General features: G+C 43.7%; 4 protein-coding genes across 7 annotated transcripts in view; 3 read left to right on the top strand and 1 right to left on the bottom strand.

Annotated features, from left to right (window-relative positions):
• Window positions 1-1150: 1150 nt before the first annotated feature.
• LOC121546838 (achaete-scute homolog 4-like) lies at window positions 1151-2738 on the bottom strand. Its single transcript, XM_041858082.2, has 2 exons — window positions 2639-2738; window positions 1151-2442 (listed from the first exon to the last, which is right to left on the bottom strand). The coding sequence occupies exons 1-2, from the start codon at window positions 2671-2673 to the stop codon at window positions 1908-1910; spliced, it is 570 nt and encodes a 189-aa protein (XP_041714016.1). The 5' UTR covers window positions 2674-2738; the 3' UTR covers window positions 1151-1907.
• A 1634-nt stretch (window positions 2739-4372) lies between these two features.
• On the top strand, window positions 4373-12999 carry LOC121546247 (PR domain zinc finger protein 4). Its single transcript, XM_041857384.2, has 11 exons — window positions 4373-4425; window positions 7012-7068; window positions 7186-7301; window positions 7399-7587; window positions 7734-8468; window positions 8642-8791; window positions 10870-10988; window positions 11130-11215; window positions 11317-11891; window positions 12134-12302; window positions 12583-12999. The coding sequence occupies exons 3-11, from the start codon at window positions 7187-7189 to the stop codon at window positions 12917-12919; spliced, it is 2475 nt and encodes an 824-aa protein (XP_041713318.1). The 5' UTR covers window positions 4373-4425; window positions 7012-7068; window position 7186; the 3' UTR covers window positions 12920-12999.
• A 23-nt stretch (window positions 13000-13022) lies between these two features.
• Window positions 13023-18993, top strand: LOC121546248 (transmembrane protein 209-like). Of its 3 annotated transcripts, none has more exons than XM_041857386.2 (16): window positions 13023-13749; window positions 13884-14019; window positions 14308-14429; window positions 14548-14606; window positions 14755-14886; window positions 15023-15249; window positions 15505-15697; window positions 15956-16131; window positions 16260-16331; window positions 16436-16532; window positions 16631-16756; window positions 16965-17062; window positions 17192-17306; window positions 17393-17490; window positions 17617-17690; window positions 17921-18993. In XM_041857386.2, the coding sequence occupies exons 1-16, from the start codon at window positions 13739-13741 to the stop codon at window positions 17973-17975; spliced, it is 1791 nt and encodes a 596-aa protein (XP_041713320.1). In that variant the 5' UTR covers window positions 13023-13738; the 3' UTR covers window positions 17976-18993. The 3 variants fall into 3 exon arrangements, with proteins under 3 accessions (XP_041713320.1, XP_041713319.1, XP_041713321.1); XM_041857385.2 differs by having other exon boundaries at window positions 13884-14031; XM_041857387.2 differs by lacking the exon at window positions 13023-13749 and having other exon boundaries at window positions 13928-14019; window positions 14260-14429.
• A 1097-nt stretch (window positions 18994-20090) lies between these two features.
• The window catches only part of LOC121546249 (putative adenosylhomocysteinase 3), a 42163-nt gene continuing 40906 nt past the window's right edge, over window positions 20091-21347 (top strand). For both annotated transcript variants that reach the window (XM_041857389.1, XM_041857390.1), the window contains exon 1: window positions 20091-20465. In XM_041857389.1, the coding sequence (XP_041713323.1) occupies window positions 20139-20465 (327 nt within the window). In that variant the 5' untranslated portion in view covers window positions 20091-20138. The remainder of the gene's footprint in view (window positions 20466-21347) is intronic.

The raw sequence follows: 21347 nt of genomic DNA, 5'->3' as shown, positions 1-21347 counted from the left end.
ATCTCCAATATGTATTACAGTAAAACAGTAGTGTTGTGTTTGCATCAACAAAGTCATGTGTAGTTTATTTTCTTGGCTGCCTGGCAATATCAGATAATGGATGTGTTAGTTTTTGACAACTGGATAATGGTGTCCATTTTATTAACAAAATGATACTGAAAATACTGTACATCCTCTTGTAATACTTGTTGTAATACAGTGTCCCCAAAGGGCACCATACAAAGAAAACAAGTGTCACTTGTCATCACTGCCAAAGATTATGCTAAAATTAATTTTAAAAAGTGTCAAAAGTTTAAATCATCTGCACATAATAAAGTGTGATAGATATTAACCTATTAGTCAGTGTATAGTGTAAACAGACGTGAGACACACACTTCCGATGGATACATCACTCCAGGCTCTCCTGTCATCAAGGCATTGATGTTCAGGCCTACTCTCCCCTGGACTGAGTTCAAATGCTGAAAGGATGGATGACTCAAATCAACTTGCTTTCAGTCCATCACATCAGTGTCAAATAGCTGAGGATTAAACATTATTCATTCTCTCAAAAAAAAAGTTTGGGGATTTTTTCCCAATCATTTTACTGGCATACTGAGTCACTGACACAATTGAAAATGTCAAAAGGAATATAGATCTACACAATTATATCTGTAGTGGCCTGTTTTCAAGAGTGATGAGATGACACTGTATATGTACAATGCAGTGCAAACCACTTACTGTACCTATGCAAAATACATTTGGGTTAAGGTCATTCTAAGCCTCACACTGGTTTACAAAGGCAAACAAAGATACCCTCATGCCTGGGGCATTTAGCAGACACTCTTATTCAGAACGACTTACAGTTAGTGAGTGCATACATTTTTCATACTGGCCCCCCGTGGGAAACAAACCCACAATCCTGGCATTGCAAGCGCCATGCTCTACCAACTGAGCTACAGGGGACCTATCTCCATGAGAGAAACATTGTGCAACTTTTAACCTGATTTATTTTATTTAACCAGGGAAAAACACATTGAGACCTATGTTTCATTTGCAAATGTGCCCTGGGAATAATACAGAAAATAAAATTATACACAATTTTAAACACAAAATTAAATAAATAGCTAATATTATATAGACAATAAACAATGAAACAAAACAAACACATTTATCAATATAAAAATCCCTAGCCTTTCTCTTAAACTGACCCTGAGACAACAACACATCCAAATGAAACGTTACTTGGAGATTATTCCACATGATAGGGGCCTGGTAGGAAAAAGCAGATTTAGCCAATTGTGGATACAGGTGGAGTCTCCAGCATTAACCAACCCTGTGATCTAGTGTTGTAATCCGAGTTTCTATATTTCAACAATGATGTTAAATAAATTGGTAGTTTATTGAGTAAGGCTTTATAAACAAACACAGAAAAATGAAGTGAACTACGTGTTTTTAGCGAGGTCCAACCAACTTTATAAAGGATGCAGTGGTGAGTGTCAAAACTGTCAGATGTTATAAAACGAAGTGTGCTATGATATATTGTGTCCAATGGCTTCAAAACACTGGTAGCTGCATTCATGTATATAATATCGCCATAATCTATAACAGGAATGATTGTAGACTGAATTATCTGTTTTCTACTAGTTAATGAAAGGCAAGCCCTAATCCTTTAGAAGAAGCCCAACTTAATTCTTAATTTCTTGACTAATTTAGTATATGATAGCAGGCTTTACAGAGTCCACGGTGTTCATTGTCAAAATGCACTGTCTTGTTACTTTTTGTCAAAATCAAGTGATCAAAATGTTAATTGAAATTAATGATAGAGTACACAGCTCATGAATATAACTCTCATGTCAATTTCTCTGACCAAACCTCAACAAGGATAGCATAAAGTGATATGAAATACAGTTAATTCGTTTTACACAGTTCTAGAAACTGTCGCTGTTCTTTGATTCGCCGTCGCTGTTGCATTCTGTCATCTTTGGCACCGGCGCACCGCTGCGCATCTCTCCAGCTGACATTTCAACTATCCCACCACCACTGGACAAATTGACATCTAACAGACTCTGCAAGTGTTTTATGTAGTATATTGCAGCACGCAGTGTCTCCACTTTGCTGAGTCTTTTGTCCTCGAACTCTTGGGGAAGATGCTCCCGGAGCCGTGCATAACCCTCGTTTACACAGCGCACTCGCTGCCGTTCCCTTTCGTTCCTTTTTCGAATGAACGCTGGTTCGAATGAATAGTCATATACACCGATGTGGCTGTGGAATGGGAAATATGAGAGACTCCCTGAGAATCTCTGACCGTACACAGGATCCAGGTAGGTTGTTGTGTCCAGGGGAAAGGGCAGTCCAAACGTGTCCTTGTAGTGCGCGATCTGGTGATCCATTGAGAGGCCGAGCGCTATGGGTCTGACATATGGCATGCGCTCAAATAATCCCTTATTGTGGTCCGACATCTCTCTGCAAAGAAAAAGATCATTTAGGGTTGAATATGCTTATGATATAGGCTATTCATTATAACACAAAACTCTTTGATTATCCTATAAATCATGGAAACTATTATTTTAATTTTCCCAACACCCAAAAGCCTTCGAAATTAGTGTAAAATGCATGGCACAGACTAGAACATTTCCATTAATTCATGACCTGAACTTACCTCCTCACAGAGTCTTCATAATCATCTCTCATCATGCGTTCTCCTTTCCCCGTTTATGTTCGTCTATGGAAGTATGCAGGTGAAACTGTAACCTGTTAGAAAATAAGTTGTCACATCCCCATTCTCTCTGTCTGTGACAGTCTCTAGTTTTTGTTGGTTATCATGCCAGGTGGGTGTGATCCTAAACTGGGCGGAGAGAAAGAGATATGCAACCCTTTCTCTCAAGACAAAACTACAGTATGCTATGTATAGGAGTAGACATGTATTACTGAAAAAACGGAATAATTGGGGATATACAGTTGAAGTCGGAAGTTCACATACACCTTAGCCAAATATATTTAAACTCGGTTTTTCACAATTCCTGACATTTAATCCTAGTAAAAATTACCTGTCTTAGGTCAGTTAGGATCACCACTTTATTTTAAGAATGTGAAATGTCAGAATAATAGTAGAGAGAATGATTTCTTTCAGCTTTTATTTCTTTCATCGCATTCCTAGTTGGTCAGAAGTTCCCAACACTCAATTAGTATTTAGTAGCATTGCCTTTAAATTGTTCTATTTTTGTTTCATCAAACCAGAGGACATTTCTTCAAAAAGTACTATCTTTGTCCCCAAGTGCAGTTGCAAACCATAGTCTGGCTTTTTCATGGCGGTTTTGGAGCAGTGGCTTCTTCCTTGCTGAGTGGCCTTTTGTGGATATAGATACTTTTGTACCTGTTTCGTCCAGCATCTTCACAAGGTCCTTTGCTGTTGTTATGGGATTGATTTGTACTTCTTCCTGAGCGGTATGATGGCTGCGTGGTCCCATGGTGTTTATACTTGCTTACTATTGTTTGTAAAGATGAACTTGGTACCTTCAGGCGTTTGGAAATTGCTCCCAAGGATGAACCAGAGTTGTGGAGGTCTACAATTATTTTTTTCCTGAGGTCTTGCTGATTTCTTTTGATTTTCCCATGATGTCAAGCAAAGAGGCACTGAGTTTGAAAGTAGGCCTTGAAATACATCCACAGGTACACCTCCAATTGACTCAAATGATGTCAATTAGCCTATCAGAAGCTTCTAAAGCCATGACAACATTTTCTGGAATTTTCCAAGCTGTTTAAAGACACAGTCAGTTTAGTGTATGTAAACTTCTGACCCACTGGAATTGTGATACAGTGAATTATAAGTGAAATAATATTTCTGAAAACAATTGTTGGAAAGATTACTTGTGTCATGCACAAAGTAGATGTCCTAACCGACTTGCCAAAACTATAGTTTGTTAACAATAAATTGGTGGAGTGGTCCTCTGTAGCTCAGCTGGTAGAGCACGGCGCTTGTAACGCCAGGGTAGTGGGTTCGATCCCCGGGACCACCCATACACAAAAATGTATGCACGCATGACTGTAAGTCGCTTTGGATAAAAGCGTCTGCTAAATGGCATATTATTATATTATAAAAACGAGTTTTAATGACTGTAAACTAAGTGATTGTAAACTTCCGACTTCAACTGTACTTTTGACAGCAAAGTGATAGGGATAGTGGGAGATGGGAGATAGAACTGTCAAACAAAAGCCATGTCTAATTTGCATATTGAATAAGCATCTAAGTCAATTCACTTAAGTTACATTTACAAAGTCATGGAACTGTGTAGGCCAAAAACCTTTTTGTCAGGGTCCGTGATAAAATTGAAAAACAGAGAGGCTTTGGCAAATGACCTTAAATTTTCGTCCTGCAGCGCTGCTTCTTGCTTGCGCATGCTCAGTGTGTCACGCTGTCATGGACCCGAACAGAGAGGAAGCCTTTTGGTATGTTAGCTTTTGTTTTCTTAAAATTTTCACTTATTGTATGCTACGTTTTTATCTATTGCATGAATATACAACATCACAGCATTGTCTTTGAGTCGTTAACGTGAGCTATACGCTCAAATAGGGATTGTAACGTTTGTTAAATTAAATTGTTAGTTTTGATTCTCGTTAACTAGCTAACGTTAATGTTAGCTAGCTATTCTTAGCAAGCTAGCTAGCTAGATAGATAGCCAGCTAACTACATTACGAATGGTATTAATTTGGCTAAAAGGTGCAATGTGCACTAATTTAAGTTTGTGACAAAACAAACAATAGATAGTGTAGAGAATACTTTTTCCATCCAAACCGCTGTGAAATGTATTTTCATTAAACCAAAAATATTGTGCATTCAGCTGTTTGAAGCTGGTGTACAACACCGAAAGTTAAATTGTTTTATCTTAGACTTGCTTTCAATGAGAATGACAGATCTATAAGTCAAATTACTATATGAATTTGGTTGGGTCGCCCAAGAAGTTCTCGAGTGGCGCAGTGGTCTAAGGCACTGCATCGCAGTGCTAGCTGTGTCACTAGAGATCCTGGTTCGAATCCAGGCTCTGTCGTAGCCGGCCGCGACCGGGAGACCCATTGGGCGGCGCACAATTGGCCCAGCGTAGGGGAGGGAATGGCGGGCAGGGATGTACAGTGAGGGAAAAAGGTATTTGATCCCCTGCTGATTTTGTACGTTTGCCCACTGACAAAGAAATGATCAGTCTATAATTTTAATGGTAGGTTTATTTGAACAGTGAGAGACAGAATAACAACAAAAAAATCCAGAAAAACGCATGTCAAAAATGTTATAAATTGATTTGCATGTTAATGAGGGAAATAAGTATTTGACCCCTCTGCAAAACATGACTTAGTACTTGGTGGCAAAACCCTTGTTGGCAAATCACAGAGGTCTGACGTTTCTTGTAGTTGGCCACCAGGTTTGCACACATCTCAGGAGGGATTTTGTCCCACTCCTCTTTGCAGATCTTCTCCAAGTCATTAAGGTTTCGAGGCTGACGTTTGGCAACTCGAACCTTCAGCTCCCTCCACAGATGTTCTATGGGATTAAGGTCTGGAGACTGTCTAGGCCTCACCAGGACCTTAATGTGCTTCTTCTTGAGCCACTCCTTTGTTGCCTTGGCCGTGTGTTTTGGGTCATTGTCATGCTGGGATACCCATCCACGACCCATTTTCAATGCCCTGTCTGAGGAAGGAGGTTCTCACCCAAGATTTGACGGTACATGGCCCCGTCCATCGTCCCTTTGATGTGGTGAAGTTGTCCTGTCCCCTTAGCAGAAACACCCCCAAGGCATAATGTTTCCACCTCCATGTTTGACGGTGCAGATGGTGTACCTCCTCCTCCAAACACGGCGAGTTGAGTTGATGCCAAAGAGCTCCATTTTGGTCTCATCTGATCACAACACTTTCACCCAGTTCTCCTCTGAATCATTCAGATGTTCATAGGCAAACTTCAGACGGTCATGTATATGTGCTTTCTTGAGCAGGGGGACCTTGCGGGCGCTGCAGGATTTCAGTCCTTCACGGCATAGTGTGTTACCAATTGTTTTCTTGGTGACTATGGTCCCAGCTGCCTTGAGATCATTGACATGATCCTCCCGTGTAGTTTTGGGCTGATTCCTCACCGTTCTCATGATCATTGCAACTCCCTGAGGTGAGATCTTGCATGGAGCCCCAGGCCGAGGGAGATTGACAGTTATTTTGTGTTTCTTCCATTTGCGAATAATCGCACCAACTGTTGTCACCTTCTCACCAAGCTGCTTGGCAATGGTCTTGTAGCCCATTCCAGCCTTTTGTAGGTCTACAATCTTGTCCCTGACATCCTTGGAGAGCTCTTTGGTCTTGGCCATGGTGGAGGGTTTGGAATCTGATTGATTGCTTCTGTGGACAGGTGTCTTTTATACAGGTAACAAACTGAGATTAGGAACACTCCCTTTAAGAGTGTGCTCCTAATCTCAGCTCGTTACCTGTATAAAAGACACCTGGGAGCCAGAAATCTTTCTGATTGAGAGGGGGTCAAATACTTATTTCCCTCATTAAAATGCAAATCAGTTTATAACATTTTTGACATGCATTTTTCTGGATTTTTGTTGTTGTTATTCTGTCTCTCACTGTTCAAATAAACCTACCATTAAAATTATAGACTGATCATTTCTTTGTCAGTGGGCATACGTACAAAATCAGCAGGGGATCAAATACTTTTTTCCCTCACTGTAGCTTAGTTGGTAGAGCATGGCGTTTGCAACGCCAGGGTTGCGAGTTCCCACAGGGGGCCAGTATGAAAAAAATAAAAATGTATGCACTCACTCGGTATAAGAGCTTCTGCTAAATGACTAAAATGTAAATGTAAGTTACATATTGCATACTTTGTTGATAGGGTCTCAGGTCAGTGGCTCTGATTTGGGACTGTAACATGTTCTATGAAATAGATATCTTGTTGTTAGCGAGCTAACTCATGCATTGTGTCATATTTTGCAACATGTTTTGGTGAATGTGACATGAAGCAAATTGATGATTGATCTCTGTGTCTATCCACTTTAGCCGGCAGAATGGACACATTTCACAGTATCTTGGATGAGCACACACTGCCGAAGTCAGGTATCCAACCACTGTGATAGACTATCCACACACATGTAATGTTTTTTTTAGTCAGCCTCAAATGGGATATTACACAGATTTTTCTAACACCTTAGACTTTTGTTGATTCCCCTCCAGAATGAATGACATGAACCTCAGTCCTGTTGGGATGGACCAGTTAAGTGTGCCCTCTGTGAGTGCCAGTCATCTGGGTCTACCCACCTCCCCAACCCACAACCCCATCACTACACCAGGTAAAACACATTAACTTATCTGGTAAAACTATATTTACTGTAAATATAGTTGTTGATACATTGATTGATACATTAATTTTGTCCTCCTTTTCTTCAGGCATGTCTGTGGCTATACCCAGCCTGGGGCCCTCTCTTGGGTCTCTGCCCTCTGCTCTGTCGCTCATGCTGCCAATGGGTCCTCTTGGTGACAGAGGGGTCATGTGTGGCCTTCCAGAGAGGAACTACTCATTACCTCCTCCCCCCTACCCACACCTGGAGAGTAGCTACTTCAGACACATATTGCCAGGTAGGGCTGAGCACTTCTTAACCACTGTATGTAATCTCCATTCTATCTCTCATGGATATCTTTAGGATTCATAATATTACACCATGAGATGTTAGCTGATCTATATGTACGTGGAATGGACAGGATTTGTCTTTCTCTCTATCAAGGTATCCTGTCTTACCTGGCAGACCGGCCTCCCCCTCAGTACATTCACCCCAGCAGTCTTAACATGGATGGGACTCTCTCTGTGTCCAGCCAGAACCCCTCAGGGCTGGACCCTTACAGTGGCCCTGGAGGGCCTCTGGAACAAGGCCTGGTGTCCCTGGACTCCCGTCAGGTCGGTGGCCAGGACGACCTCCACCAGGGTGGGGGCCACGAGGTGCAGCTGGACTCCACAGGGCTGAACATGGAGTCCCGAGTCAGCAGCCCCATGTCCCCAGACAGGATGGGAGAGGAGCTGGCCAACATGGAGGGTGTGGTGGGGCCTGAGAACCAGCAGCAGCTGGGAGGGAGAGGCCAGAACCACGAGGGCCTGGGAAGAGTTGAGTCCTCTGGGGGCGTGATGCCCCTGCACGGGCCTGGCCTGGAGCTTCCCGTGGGGATGGAGCCAGAGCACCTAGGGGGCCGGGTGGGGAACTCAGGGGGAGGGGGTCTGGGAGCGTCTTTACACGGCTCAGGGGAGCTGAACTCTGGGGTGGTGAGTGTGGTGCTCACCCAGTCCCAGCTAGAGCCCGTGTCCCTCCATGGTCATTCGGGCATGGGCCTAGAGCCAGCCAACGTGTCTCCCATCACGGCAGAGGTGTCCCTGGGGCCAGAGAACAGCCTGTTGCTGGTCAATTCCACCCTGCAGCTGGAGGACTCCACCTCCAACAAGGAGAACATGGTCACTGCCTTCACCGTCTGTGAGTAAAAGGGAAGGATGGCGGACATTTTGGTTTGTAAGGGAAATTTGAGCTTGGTAATATATAAAGCTATACTAGCTTACTGTTGTTCTGTTCTCGTGATCCATTGGAAGTCTTTGAACTTCTGATCTGTATATCTTTGTCCTAACTTGTTATATTGTGTTTGTGAACAGGGTGTACGCTGTGTGAGCACTCATATCCCTCCGACTGCCCAGAGCACGGCCCAGTCACCTTTATCCCTGACACGCCCATCCAGAGCAGAGCCCGTCTGTCTCTGCCTCGCCCGCTCTGCCTCCGCATCTCTGTAGCTGACGATCCTTTAGGTATGGAAACCCCTGTGGAGATGCAAGTTCACTTCCAATGTCCTGTTTCTCTCAATCTGTGTCCTGTATCCTTTCAATCTTATTGCTTATACACTGAGTGTATAAACATTAAGAAAACCTTCCTAATATTGTGTGATCAGAACAGCCTCAATTCGTCAGGGCATGGACTCTACAAGGTGTCAAGTGTTCCACAGTGATGCTGGCCCTTGTTGACTCCAATGCTTTCCACAGTTGTGTCAAGTTGGCTGGCTGTCCTTTGGGTGGTGGACCATTCTTGATACACATGGGAAACTGTTGAGCGTGAAAAACCCAGCAGCGTTGCAGTTATTGACACAAACTGGTGCTCCAGGCACCTACTACCGTACCCTGTTCAAAGGCACTTAAATATTTACCCTTTGAATGGCACACATACACAATCTATGTCTCAATTGTCTCAAGGCTTAAAAATCCTTCTTTAACCTGTCTCCTCCCCTTAATCTACGCTGATATTTTCTCATTTCTCTCCCTCATGAGGAGGGAGGATAATGAAAGTTCACAGAAGTAACAAGTAAAGGTAGACCTATCAATTAGTTAGTGTTTTTACTGATATTTTGTTTATGAATTATTAAGTGATTAAAACTCAAAAGTTCCGTTACCAAATTGGTAACAACACCTCCACTTCGCTGATCCTCAACACAGGGGCCCCACAAGGGTGCGTGCTCAGCCCCCTCCTGTACTTCCTGTTCACCCATGATTGCGTGGCCACACACGCCTCCAGCTCAATCATCAAGTTTGCAGATGACACAACAGTAGTAGGCCTGATTACCAACAATGACGAGACAGCCTACAGTGAGGGCCCTGGCGGGGTGGTGCCAGGAAAATAACCTCTCCCTCAACGTCAACAAAACGAAGGAGCTGATCGTGGACTTCAAGAAACAGCAGAGGGAGCACGCCCCTATCCACATCGATGGGACCGCAGTGGAGAAGGTGAAAAGCTTCAAGTTCCTCAGCGTACACATCACTGACAATCTGAAATGGTCGACCCACACAGACAGTGTGATGAAGAAGGCGCAACAGCGCCTCTTCAACCTCAGGAGGCTGAATAAATTTGGTTTGGCCCCAAAGACCCTCACAAACTTTTACAGATGCACAATTGAGAGCATCCTGTCGGGCTGTATCACCGCCTGGTACGGCAACTGCACCGCAACCGCAGGGCTATTCCAGAGGGTGGTGCGGTCTGCCCAACGCATCACCGAGGGTACACTGCCTGCCGTCCAGGACACCTACAGCACCCGGTGTCACAGGAAGGCCAAGAAGATCATCAAGGACATCAACCACCTGAGCCACGGCCTGTTCACCCCGCTATCATCCAGAGGGCGAGGTCAGTACAGGTGCATTAGAGCTGGGACCGAGAGACTGAAAAACAGCTTCTATCTCAAGGCCATCAGACTGTTAAATAGCCATCACTAGCCGGCTTCCACACGGTTACTCAACCCTGCACCTTAGAGGCTGCTGCCCTATATACATTGACATGGAATCACTGGCCACTTTAATAATGGAACACTAGTCACTTTAATAATGTTTACATACTGCTTTACTCATCTAATATGTATACACTGTATTCTATTCTACTATATTTCCACAATGCCACTCCGACCTTGCTCGTCCTAATATTTATATATTTCTTAATTCCATTCTTTTACTTTTAGATTTCTGTGTATTGTTGTGAATTGTTAGATACTACTGCACTGTTGGAGCTAGGAACACAAGCATTTCGCTACACCCGCAATAACATCTGCTAAATATGTGTATGTGACCAATAAAATTTGATTTGAACTATACTTTTCTGTACTCTACTGTACTGAACTGTACTCTACTGGACTGAAATCTACTATTCTGTGCTGTACTGTACTCTGAACTCTACTGTGCTGTACTGAACTCTACTGTGTTTGGCATACATTTTAAGGGACAAATTGGAGTCGCAGCGCAATTTTGTTACTGTGGAATTGCCAATCTGAGATCTGCCCAATCAAAAACAACCTCTAGCTTGTTTGCCCTTCATCAATATCTCTATATGTGTGTGTGTGTGTGTCTCTTAGGAGTGTTTGCCCGGGACATCATTCCTCCCAGGACCTGCTTTGGGCCCCTGGTGGGGCAGCACTGTAGCAACATAGACCTGCAAGACTGGCCAGACAAGGACACCCCTCAGATATGGAAGGTCAGTGGCTTATAGTATGCACATCTCCTCATTTAGATTTCAGATGACCTTATAATAGAATTTAATGTGAGTCAATCAAATGTCAATTATGTGGATGAAGGAAGGAACCATTCTGACCAGTAGATGGTGGTGTTGTTTCAGATGTTTCACAACAACGTGCTGGAGTTCTGTATTGTGACCACAGATGAGAATGAATGCAACTGGATGATGTTTGTCCGCAAGGCAAGGTAATTATCACTTAGTGATGCCACCTCATGGATTTGCATCAATGTTATTATCTTTTATCCAAAATGGCTTCCACTCAGATCTGTGGTGTCTCTGTGAGCAGGACCAGAGAGGAGCAGAACCTGGTGGCCTACCCCGACAACGGGAAGCTGTTCATCTGCACATCCACTGAGATCCTCCCAGACCAGGAGCTGCTCTTCTACTACACCAGGGACTACTGCAGGCAGATGGGGGTCCCTCAGGTCCCAGAGGGCCAGGTGTGCCAGTGCGGCAAAGAGTGCCAGTCCTTCGCCGAGCTGAAGTCCCATCTGAGCAGCCACAACAACCACGGCCACCCCCATTCCCACAGCCCCAGCCAGGACCACCACCAGGACCACCACCAGGAGGGCAAGCTACCCAGCGGTACCTCCAGCTCCTCCTCATCCCCTTGGGCCTGCCACTCACACAACAGCAGCCACTCTAATAACACTAATAACTCTGGCTCCAACACACACTCACACAGACACTCGCTTGAGAAGAAGTACAAGTGCAGTATGTGCTCGCGGGCCTTCACCACGTCCACTAAGCTCAACGTGCACTTCATGGGACATGTGGGGATGAAGCCGCACAAGTGTGAATACTGCAGCAAGGCCTTCAGTGATCCGAGCAACCTGAGGATGCACCTCAAGATACACACAGGTAGAGGATGGGTGGCGTGGCCTACACTCACATGTGCACACATATACATATTGACATGGGACCTCTGAACATAGCAGCTTAGCATTATATGTGTCAGTCTCAGGGGTGCTTTTAGAGTAGTCAAGATATTATTGAAGTTGTTTTAAAAGACATGATGGTTCTACTGTATATAAGGTGATTATATGGTCTACATATGCTTCTTGTACAGGTTTTACTCACTCCAACCTCTTGTGCGCCCACAGGTCAGAAGAACTACAGGTGTAATGTGTGTGAGAAGTCATTCACTCAGAAGGCCCACGTGGCGTCTCATATGGTGATTCACACGGGGGCCAAGAACTTAAAGTGTGACCTGTGTGACAGGATGTTCATCAGGAAGCAGGACCTCAAGCAGCACATGTTCACACATACACAGTAAGTTAAAACTAACCCAAGCTATTGACATGAGTAGTATGCAAAACGTATCTGCTCTAGTTAATAGCCTGTAACCAGGGCCCAAAGTTTCTGCTCAGGTCACATGGCCAGGGAAAACTCCTGGACACCAGACGTAAGACATGTTGGTAAACATATTTTATAAAGTATCTGGATTTCCATCAGTCTATTTTCCTCTGTTCTTATCACCATTTCCCCTCCCCCTTCTATCCCTCTGGACTCTTTTCTCCACCCCTCTCCCATCATCATTCCTAACGCACAGAGAGCGTCAGATCCACTGCCCCAAGTGTGACAAACATTTCTTGAGGACCAACCACCTGAAGAAGCATATGAACTCCCACGAGGGCCGCCGGGACTACATCTGTGAGAAGTGTGAGAAGGGCTTCCTCACCAAATACCACCTCACCAGACACCTCAAGATCTGCAAGGGCCCCAAGACTGACCGAGGGGCCCAGGAGGATGAGGGAGAGGAGGAGGAGGAGGATGATGATGATGATGATGATGATGGAGAGGAAGTAGAGAGACTGATAGATCCAGATAGCAGAGACTGTGGGTTAGAGGGATATGATTCTGAGAAACCGTTGTCGCCACACAATTGACTGTGACATTACATTTTACATTTTAGTCATTTAGCAAATGCACTTATCCAGAGCGACTTACAGTTAGGGAGTGCATACATTTATTTTTTTCATACTGGCCCCCCGTGGGAAACGAACCCACAACCCTGGCGTTGCAAGCGGCATGCTCTACCAACTGAGCTACACGGGACCTCCATTACTATATATGTTTATTTATTGACTTATTTTTAACTGTTTGTTTGTTTTGCTAAAATCTAATTTGTTGTGTCAGGTTAAGGTTTATTTTCAATTCAAATATCAGTTTAACATTGGGCACAATCAAACAAGGATAATCCAGATTGAGATAGGCTTCATGTTTTATTTCTTCAGGTTCATTTTCCTTGCCTGATGACTCATCCTGAATTTTATTCCGCTGTTCTATCATCGTTCCATACGTCTGAAACTGCCATCCATCCTAGAAGTCGTTTGTGCCGACTTCAAAATGACATGATTCATGTAGGCCGGCTCTGGCCCAACCCCATCGGTTTCTGGGACCAATCAGAATGTATTTGCGTTCTCAAAGCGTCTGGGAGGAAAGCAAATCCAGACTCATCGTGGAGAAGAAACGTTAGTGGGCGTGCTGTTTGGCCGGAGCGGTGTGACTGGGTAGCCAGGCAATAATTTTCCTAGAAAAAGTTATAATGTTTGAACTCAAAAGACATGGCCTTTAAACCCACAATATATATATGTTTTTTAACAGTGGTCATCTCTTGATGGAATAGATACTGAGTTTGAGTTGGTCTCTGGATGCTGACTAGCCCATGAATGGGCTAGCTAGATGCTGGCTCTGCTGCTGGTTGAATGTTGAAGAGGTACACATTGTGATGTGTTGGGCACTTCTTTTTGTATGCATGTGCAAATATATGAATAATGTAAAACGTCTGAATTTCTTATTGATTGTGATAACGTAACAAAATATTCCATTCTACATTTCAACTGTAACAAGGTATGACCCAATCCACATCTCAGCAGCATGTTTTGAAAAGGGGCGGGTGTACGGAACGGAAGTAGTTACTCTGTTCAAGGACATTACACTTCCGGTTGAAATACAAAATTTTTGCAGCGCCGTGGGAGCTAACGGGGTGTGTATGAATGTACTTACATTTATCTGTATTTACTATATTCAATTACACTTATTGGTGGTATGACTGACTAAGTAAAAACAAGTTAAACGAGTTGGTAAAACAAAAGTCATACTTTGCCAGCGATTCAGTATTTACGTTAGCTAACTAACTGTTGACGTTAGCATGTTCGGAATCTTCTGAGTGTCAGACACACTGTGGTTTATTTAGAAACTAGCTAACCGTTCTGTCTGAATTTAGCATCCGACAGTGTGATAACGTTATGTGGACATGACTCCGACGAAACAGGAGGACATGTCTACTCTCATCGACAGGACGATGAGGATGAGGAGGGAGGAGCAGGCGCGCCAGGTGGTCCTCGCCTGGGCAGTCCTCAATGTGTCGCTAGCTGGCATGATCTACACTGAGATGTAGGTTGTGTTTTCTTGTCAACAACTGACTCGCATGATTAGTAATCTGTTGCTAATGCCTAACTAGAAGCAAGTGGTGCCAATACCTCGCACAGTAATATGTACATTTTCCTCTCAGGTCAGGAAAACTGCTGAGCCTGTACTTCAACATCTCTTATTGGCCTATCTGGTACATAGGTGAGTGCTCTGCTGTGTAGTTCATCGAGAGAAATTAAGCATTGTTTTGGGAAGGAATGGCCAGTTGTGGCACTGATGCACACTGATTCCAGATGAGCCATAACCTGTCAAATTCATATGAGCTCTCCTTCCTTTTCCTTTCCCACAGAGTTGGCCTTCGCCTCAGTCTTTAGCCTCAACGCCCTGTTTGACTTCTGGAAGTACTTCAAGTACACCATGGCCCCCTCCACAATCGCTGTTACCCCTGACCAGCACTGCCTTCTTGGCCTCAGAAACTCAGGTGAGTCATCGGCTGCAAAGTGGTTAAGGTGATGGTGTTATCTATGAAGCCCAAATGTAGTGTATCCCTCTTGTACGTTTGTCTTTTTAAACTGCCCAAATCAATCAATACTATGTTGGTATTCATCTCCACTCAGGTATCCAGGCGTCACCCCCGCTGAAGCAAGAGAAGCAGGAGGCTCAAGCCCCGGCTCAGTCGTCGCCCCTCCAGGGTCAGAGTGTGCTCAGCTTCAGTCCCTCCAGGCCGGCCAGCACCAGCCCCAAGTTCTCCCCCAGCTGTGTTCCCGGATACAGCCCCCTTTTGAGCAGCCCGTCCACACCGGGCAGCGGGGGACACTTCTCTCCCTCCCTGGCCTTTGGAAAGGTCTGTCAGACTCACAATGCTCTCTGTTATCTAGCTATCAATCTAACGCATTTGTGTTGGGTGTTTGTCAATGAATTGGGTACACTAGAGGTGTTACTGTAACCATAGGCAGTATCTAGCTACCATTGTCCTTTCAAGTTTATTGTGTTGTGGCTACCACTTTTTGGTTTTCCTTACTTGTCATGTCTGCAATCCACTGGCGTGAAGTCAGGGAGATCATGCGTTCCATTTGTAACAGCTTTCTGTTGATTTCAGTTGAACTACAGCCCCCCCTCATCCTACCCCAGCAGCATTGGCCCAGTGGATGGCTCCAGCCTGAGGGCACGCTACCGCACCTCTCCCTCCGTGTTCAACTCCCCTGGGGGCAAGGAGGACTACATGGAGTCCCTGAAGACCCTGGACAGGTTCCTCCGCTCCGAGGAGGAGAAGAGCCACCGCAGTCAGTTAGGTATGAGTGAAACGATGTAGCTTAGGCCTGGCCTTATTACCATTTTCACAATGCGTTACTACTAGTGAAACTGGTCTGGATAAAAAACAGAACATGGCTCACTTGATAAAGAGATGTCAATCCCAATGTGACTTTCTTGGTTAAATAAAGGATAACAAATAATAATGAACTCCAACTGAGCGTTTCTGTCTCAACTGTGAAGAGCATTATTGTAATATCCTGTTGTAATATCCTGTATGCATCCTTTGACTTTCTCAGGGAGCCCAGAGTCGGTGTCGCCCTCCCACAGCCCCACATTCTGGAACTATAGCCGCTCGGTGGGGGACTACGCCCAGAGCCTGAGAAAGTTCCAGTACCAGCCAGCCTGCCGCTCCCAGGCCCCCTCAGCCAGCAAGGACGAGACGGATCTGGGCTCCAAACAGGCTGCCGAGGAGGTCCGAGGGATCAATCAATCGATTCATCAGTCATTCAATAAAATAACTATTCTTTATAATACCAGAGGGAAATTGGTTTTCCTAGCGGGAATACACATTCTCCTGTAACCTTTCTTTTTGACCTGCAGGTTTGGGCCAGAATCACAACCAGTCGTCACGTGGTGGACAGCATAGACAGCTGGATGGCCAAGCTCAGAAATGTAAGGAGATATAACAAGCTTAGAAATAACACTGAAGCTCTGGTAAAATCTGGAATTTTGTTGGAGAAAGTGGTTGATAAGCGTGTAGTTTCTCTTTCTTTCAGTGGATAAATGACACCATTCTAGTGCCACTGGTGAAGGAGATGGACTCAGTGAATGGCCAGCTAAGGAGAATGGGCTGCTCTGAGCTCCAGATCGGAGGTATTTACTGCCCATATGCAATGGGGCATAATGGGAAATGTAGTTTACTGCGACCCGGTTATACTTACCCTGTCTGTCTCTTCCACCCTATTCAACAGAAGCCAGTATAGCCAGCCTAAAACAGGCTGCTGTTTTGAAGGCCTCAGTTATCCCCACCATGCCTGCTATTGTGCAGTATCTGGACATCACCCCTAACCAAGAGTATCTAGTGGAGAGAATCAGAGGTAGGTCTACGAGAGGCAACATTTTGAATCCTTGCTTATTCACTGTGTTATATTCCTGTCATACTATATGTGTCCACAACTGACGGACCAATACATTAGAGCCAAAGCAGCTAAGATTCTAGAGAGATTTGAGTCAAAGGTCATAAGACTTGATGAAAGCAGAAATTGACATATCATTATTGACAGTGTGTTTGTTTCCCCTTGTCAGAGCTGGCCCATAGTGGCTGCATGAGTTCTTTCCGCTGGAACAGGGGCGGGGATCTCAAAGCCAGGAAGTGGGACACAGACCTCCCTTCAGACTGTGCTGTGAGTCTCATCCATCACCTCTAGTCTAGACCGAAAAAGTATAGTCTGACCTACTCCTGTCACTATGACGATAGTGAGAGGTCAACGTGGGGTGAATCTCAAACATGTGTTGTGTTTTCTGTCCATTAGATCCTCATGCATGTGCTGTGCACATACCTGGACTCCCGACTCCCGCCGCACCCTAAGTACCCCGACGGAAAGACCTTCACCTCGCAGCACTTCACCCAGACGCCAGACAAACCTGGTAAGGCCAAGCAGCACAACACACACAGAATGGACATCCTTCTTCTTCTATTCTTTACTGATACCCTGTTCTTGTTTCTTGAATAGACGTGACGAATGAAAACCTATTCTGCATTCACCAAAGTAGCACCAATCCCCCACACTACCAACTCATCTACCAGGGCCATGTCTACAGCCTGCCCAAGGTAAGAACCAATCTGTGCCTCTTTTGTCCCTACGGCCTATTTGGAAATGCCTTTAGTGAGTGAGATGTATCTGTCAAAAACCACATGTGCTCCATTCATTTGAGTCCCCTCTGATTGTGCTCACAGGGAAGGAACAACCTGTTCCACACTGTTCTCATGTTCCTCTTCGTCATCAAAACCAAGGAGTCTGGGATGCTGGGGTGAGTACTCTCAACTATTCCACAGTAGAAATGTATTTAAACTTCCCAGTCCAAGGTGCCATCACTGATTCCAGATGGGCACTGTAATAAGCTCTTTGTGATAGAAATGTGCTGCTATGTCACTTTAGTAAAGGAAACTAGTCAAGACCACATTATATTGACAATCAATCTCTATGTAAAACATTAGTGTCTTAATTGCACATAAGTTGTACTCGTCTGTCTTTTTACAGGAGAGTAAATCTGGGCCTATCAGGTGTGAACATCCTGTGGATATTTGGGGACTGATGCAATCTATCTCTATTCTTGAGCATTTCACAGCAGAATGTCTCCAAGGTTTGTTTGTGAAACAATAAATCGTAGCTTCTGATAACAAGACTATTCTGTAGATGTTAGTTACCATAACTGTCCTCAGATTTAGGTTAAGGAAGCACTTACGAGAGTAACATTTTGTTGTACATTTGTTCAGTCATTTTTCTTAGAAACAGCAGACCACATTTTCTCAGTTTTATTTAATTTGAAAGTAGCTATTGTCATTTGTGACATTTTAAAATCAAATGATTACAAAGACCATTACATTTAGTTTGATATTATGGTTAATCAAAAACAACAGTACTGTATTTTAACTCTGCATCCACAATTGACTCCATTTTGTAAGTATTTTGCGAATGTATCAGGATAGTGTCCTTGTAAATAGTATACCACAGGTTTGTCTGGTGGATTGCATTGGGTTGAACCCTCCTGACTTGAATGTATGTTAGTGTGTTTTCCTTTTTGTATGAATTGTTTGTGAGAGCTTGAATATTGCAGCTAGAATGCTTGAGTTCTTTCTTTTTGTTGAGTGACACGCTTTGGAGTGGTAGTAATGTTACCCGCATAAGAAAGCATGCCTTTGTTTACTAGGGCTGCAGTTACTTGCATTAGCATGCACAATATGTCTATTCTAACTAGAAGTTTGTTCCACAATTCAAATGCTAGATACAAAGCCATGTACGTGGTATGCCTTTTCGAATTTCAAGATAATGGAAGGTTCGAAGTAAATTGCTGTTATTTTTATTGTCAAAATGTCTTTGCTTGGAGAATTCTGATGTATACTGGTCAAAGAGGTGCCTTTATGATAGGTTGTGTGAATGTCATTCATTTTGATAAAAAGGGAGGCTAATTAAAAACTGGTAAAGGGCTGCATGGACTTGTGTGGGCTCATGAGGACTCCAATGCACTCCAAACCCCCTCATTCAATAATTTTGAATTGTTTGTAGTGATGTGTTTTTCAATTGAGACATGGAAATAAACATAATTGATTGAATTCATCCGTCTATGATTGAAAGCATATTGATATTACCCATATGTTTTTATTAGAGTTCCTAGTTAGTCCGTACTCTGTTAATCACGTCATTGTTATCAATGCGGATAGATTGCGGCGTTAGAGCTCTAAATTACATTACCAGAGCCCACCCCATGGTGGCAGTATTTACTCAATATGAGAGATTTTTGGCTTTTCTTTGCTCCCAGAACCCATTTTCTCCAGATTGACATAATGAAATGTGCATTGAAAGAGGGGGTTGTCAAATGAAAGTTTTCCACTACTGAAATATTAATATTTTTCAAATGGCATTGTGCCATGCGATGCAGAACTGAAATGCTTCAAGTTACATACATACATTTCCATGGCGTTAATATCAAAATACAGTATAAATGTTTTATTACTGTAATGTCACTGGTTCATTTACTTTGTATTCTTGCTTAGAACTACGTGTGAGATTTTTAAAAAAAAAAACTTTATTTAACTAGGAAAGTCAGTTAAGAACAAATTCTTATTTACAATGACGGCCTACACCCGCCAAACCCGGACGACGCTTGGCCAATTGTGCGCCGCCCTATGGGACTCCCAATCACGGCCGGTTGTGGTACAGCCTGGAATCGAACCAGGGGGTCTGTAGTGATGACTCAATCACTGAGATGCAGATGTACAAATTCCTTTCCATTTCTTTATGAATGATCATACTGTATTTTTTCAGATATAGTCAATGTGGTTTGGATACAAGACTTGAATCAAATATGAAATCTCATCAATCACATGAGTAACTGGCTATATATAATGTTTTGTAGTACTGCACTGATCGTCCTGGTTAAATACAAACGTAATCTACTTGAATGCATTTGAAAAGGTAATACTTCTTGGGAGATGTAGTTATGTACTGTTATCTGTCAAATTATTTGGTAAGGCTCTGAGTCAAAGTCATTTTATGTAGCTCGTCTATTTCCTTTTGTTTTGATAGTATCATAAATAGTGCTTGTATGGCATTGATAATTTTAACATTTCCACTAAATGTTTAGTGAGACTCTTGAAAACTACAAGGACCACAATGCCTTGCTTATAATCAGTACTCCGCCACTCACAATCCGTCGCCTTGTTATGTGTTGGGAAAAGGACATCGCGAAATAGCAGCGATGTCAGTCCAGGTTTTGGCAGCGAAAATGGCCGAGGTCGAATTAAAAGACGTCCCCAGCAAAGAATTAACACCCGAATCGCCTCTGACGCCAAAGGCAGATGACAAAGGGATAGTTGAAAACGAACCAAAAGCTATCGTTACTTCGACTACTACCCCAACGATGGAGCCTATCGTAAAAACCGGGGACCCGAGCCCTGGTTTTCTTACCCCGAACCCTAAGATGCCGCAGGCGTCCGCGATGAAACGGACAGATCCCCAACAAAACGGTGGAGAAGCGTTCGTAAATCGTGACGGTACTGTGGCAGAGGCCCCAAGATTGAAAAAGGTGAGGGGGAACGTAAATGGGATTTTGGCATTTATTATGGTATTCTGCTTGGTGCAGATGCAAGGTTTTTTGGTTTGCAATGCTAACTAGCTAGCCAGCAAGCTAGAAATGTGGTATTGTGTGACGATGGCTGTAACTCAAAGCTAGCAATAAAAAGCAGTTTTGCTGCTGCCTGACTTGTCTTGGTCGCTAGTCAGACAAGTCGTTTTATAAAGCTTATCAGTAAGTAACGGCAACGTTAGCTATATCATATTTGTAAGGGTATTGTGTTTATAGGAGCAGCCACATATCCTAGCATACATACTGTCTAAAATGATGGCTGTAACTTGTCGGTGCGCTGTGAGAAATGCCAATGTTGGGACAACAACGTGTATATGTAGCTAAACTAGCAATGATGCTGTGAACAAAGTAGCTGGTCTTGAAGTTTAATTCTACCTGGTGATGGTTTTGTTGAAGCGTTTCAACACTCACGCCCATATCAACATTTTGTCCTGACAACGTAATAATGGGATGGACACACGTTCATCAAAATGTTGGTTTTGTTGCCACAATGTAACTGTTAGCTAATGGACATTTGACACATTTACAACCATGGCAATACAACTAAAACATCATTAGTCAAATCGTGGTGATGGTCATGGTAGTCAAATACATTCAACAGACTGTTGTAAGACCTTATTTAAATGCTGTTCAACATGCTGTGAGATTATCTGAATTTGCATGGGGGTTCTCAGCTGTATGGTGGTGAGTCTGATCAGGAAAGAAGCAGCTTTGAAGGCCAGTTAGGCTACATCACCTTATCACAATTTTTCGCCACTGCTCCAGTTTAACCTCACCACAACAGTAGTAGACTCATCTGACTCGTCTGTCGCTCCTTTGTCA

This window comes from Coregonus clupeaformis, unplaced genomic scaffold, assembly GCF_020615455.1.
Source record: "Coregonus clupeaformis isolate EN_2021a unplaced genomic scaffold, ASM2061545v1 scaf0227, whole genome shotgun sequence".
Lineage (NCBI taxonomy): Eukaryota > Metazoa > Chordata > Actinopteri > Salmoniformes > Salmonidae > Coregonus > Coregonus clupeaformis.
Note: the sequence above shows the minus strand (reverse complement) of the source record. Positions and strands in the feature narration are given on the sequence as shown.

Excerpts from the sequence above, each read along its gene's own strand:
- LOC121546838 (XM_041858082.2), bottom strand. The coding sequence starts at position 2,673 with ATGATGAGAGATGATTATGAAGACTCTGTGAGGAG. Across the intron at positions 2,443-2,638 it reads TATGAAGACTCTGTGAGGAG|AGAGATGTCGGACCACAATA; the intron begins GTAAGTTCAGGT and ends TTTTCTTTGCAG.
- LOC121546247 (XM_041857384.2), top strand. The coding sequence starts at position 7,187 with ATGAATGACATGAACCTCAGTCCTGTTGGGATGGACCAGTTAAGTGTG. Across the intron at positions 8,469-8,641 it reads GGTCACTGCCTTCACCGTCT|GGTGTACGCTGTGTGAGCAC; the intron begins GTGAGTAAAAGG and ends GTTTGTGAACAG. Across the intron at positions 12,303-12,582 it reads CACATGTTCACACATACACA|AGAGCGTCAGATCCACTGCC; the intron begins GTAAGTTAAAAC and ends CCTAACGCACAG.
- LOC121546248 (XM_041857385.2), top strand. Across the intron at positions 15,250-15,504 it reads CCTCCCTGGCCTTTGGAAAG|TTGAACTACAGCCCCCCCTC; the intron begins GTCTGTCAGACT and ends TGTTGATTTCAG. Across the intron at positions 17,307-17,392 it reads CCAGACGCCAGACAAACCTG|ACGTGACGAATGAAAACCTA; the intron begins GTAAGGCCAAGC and ends TTTCTTGAATAG.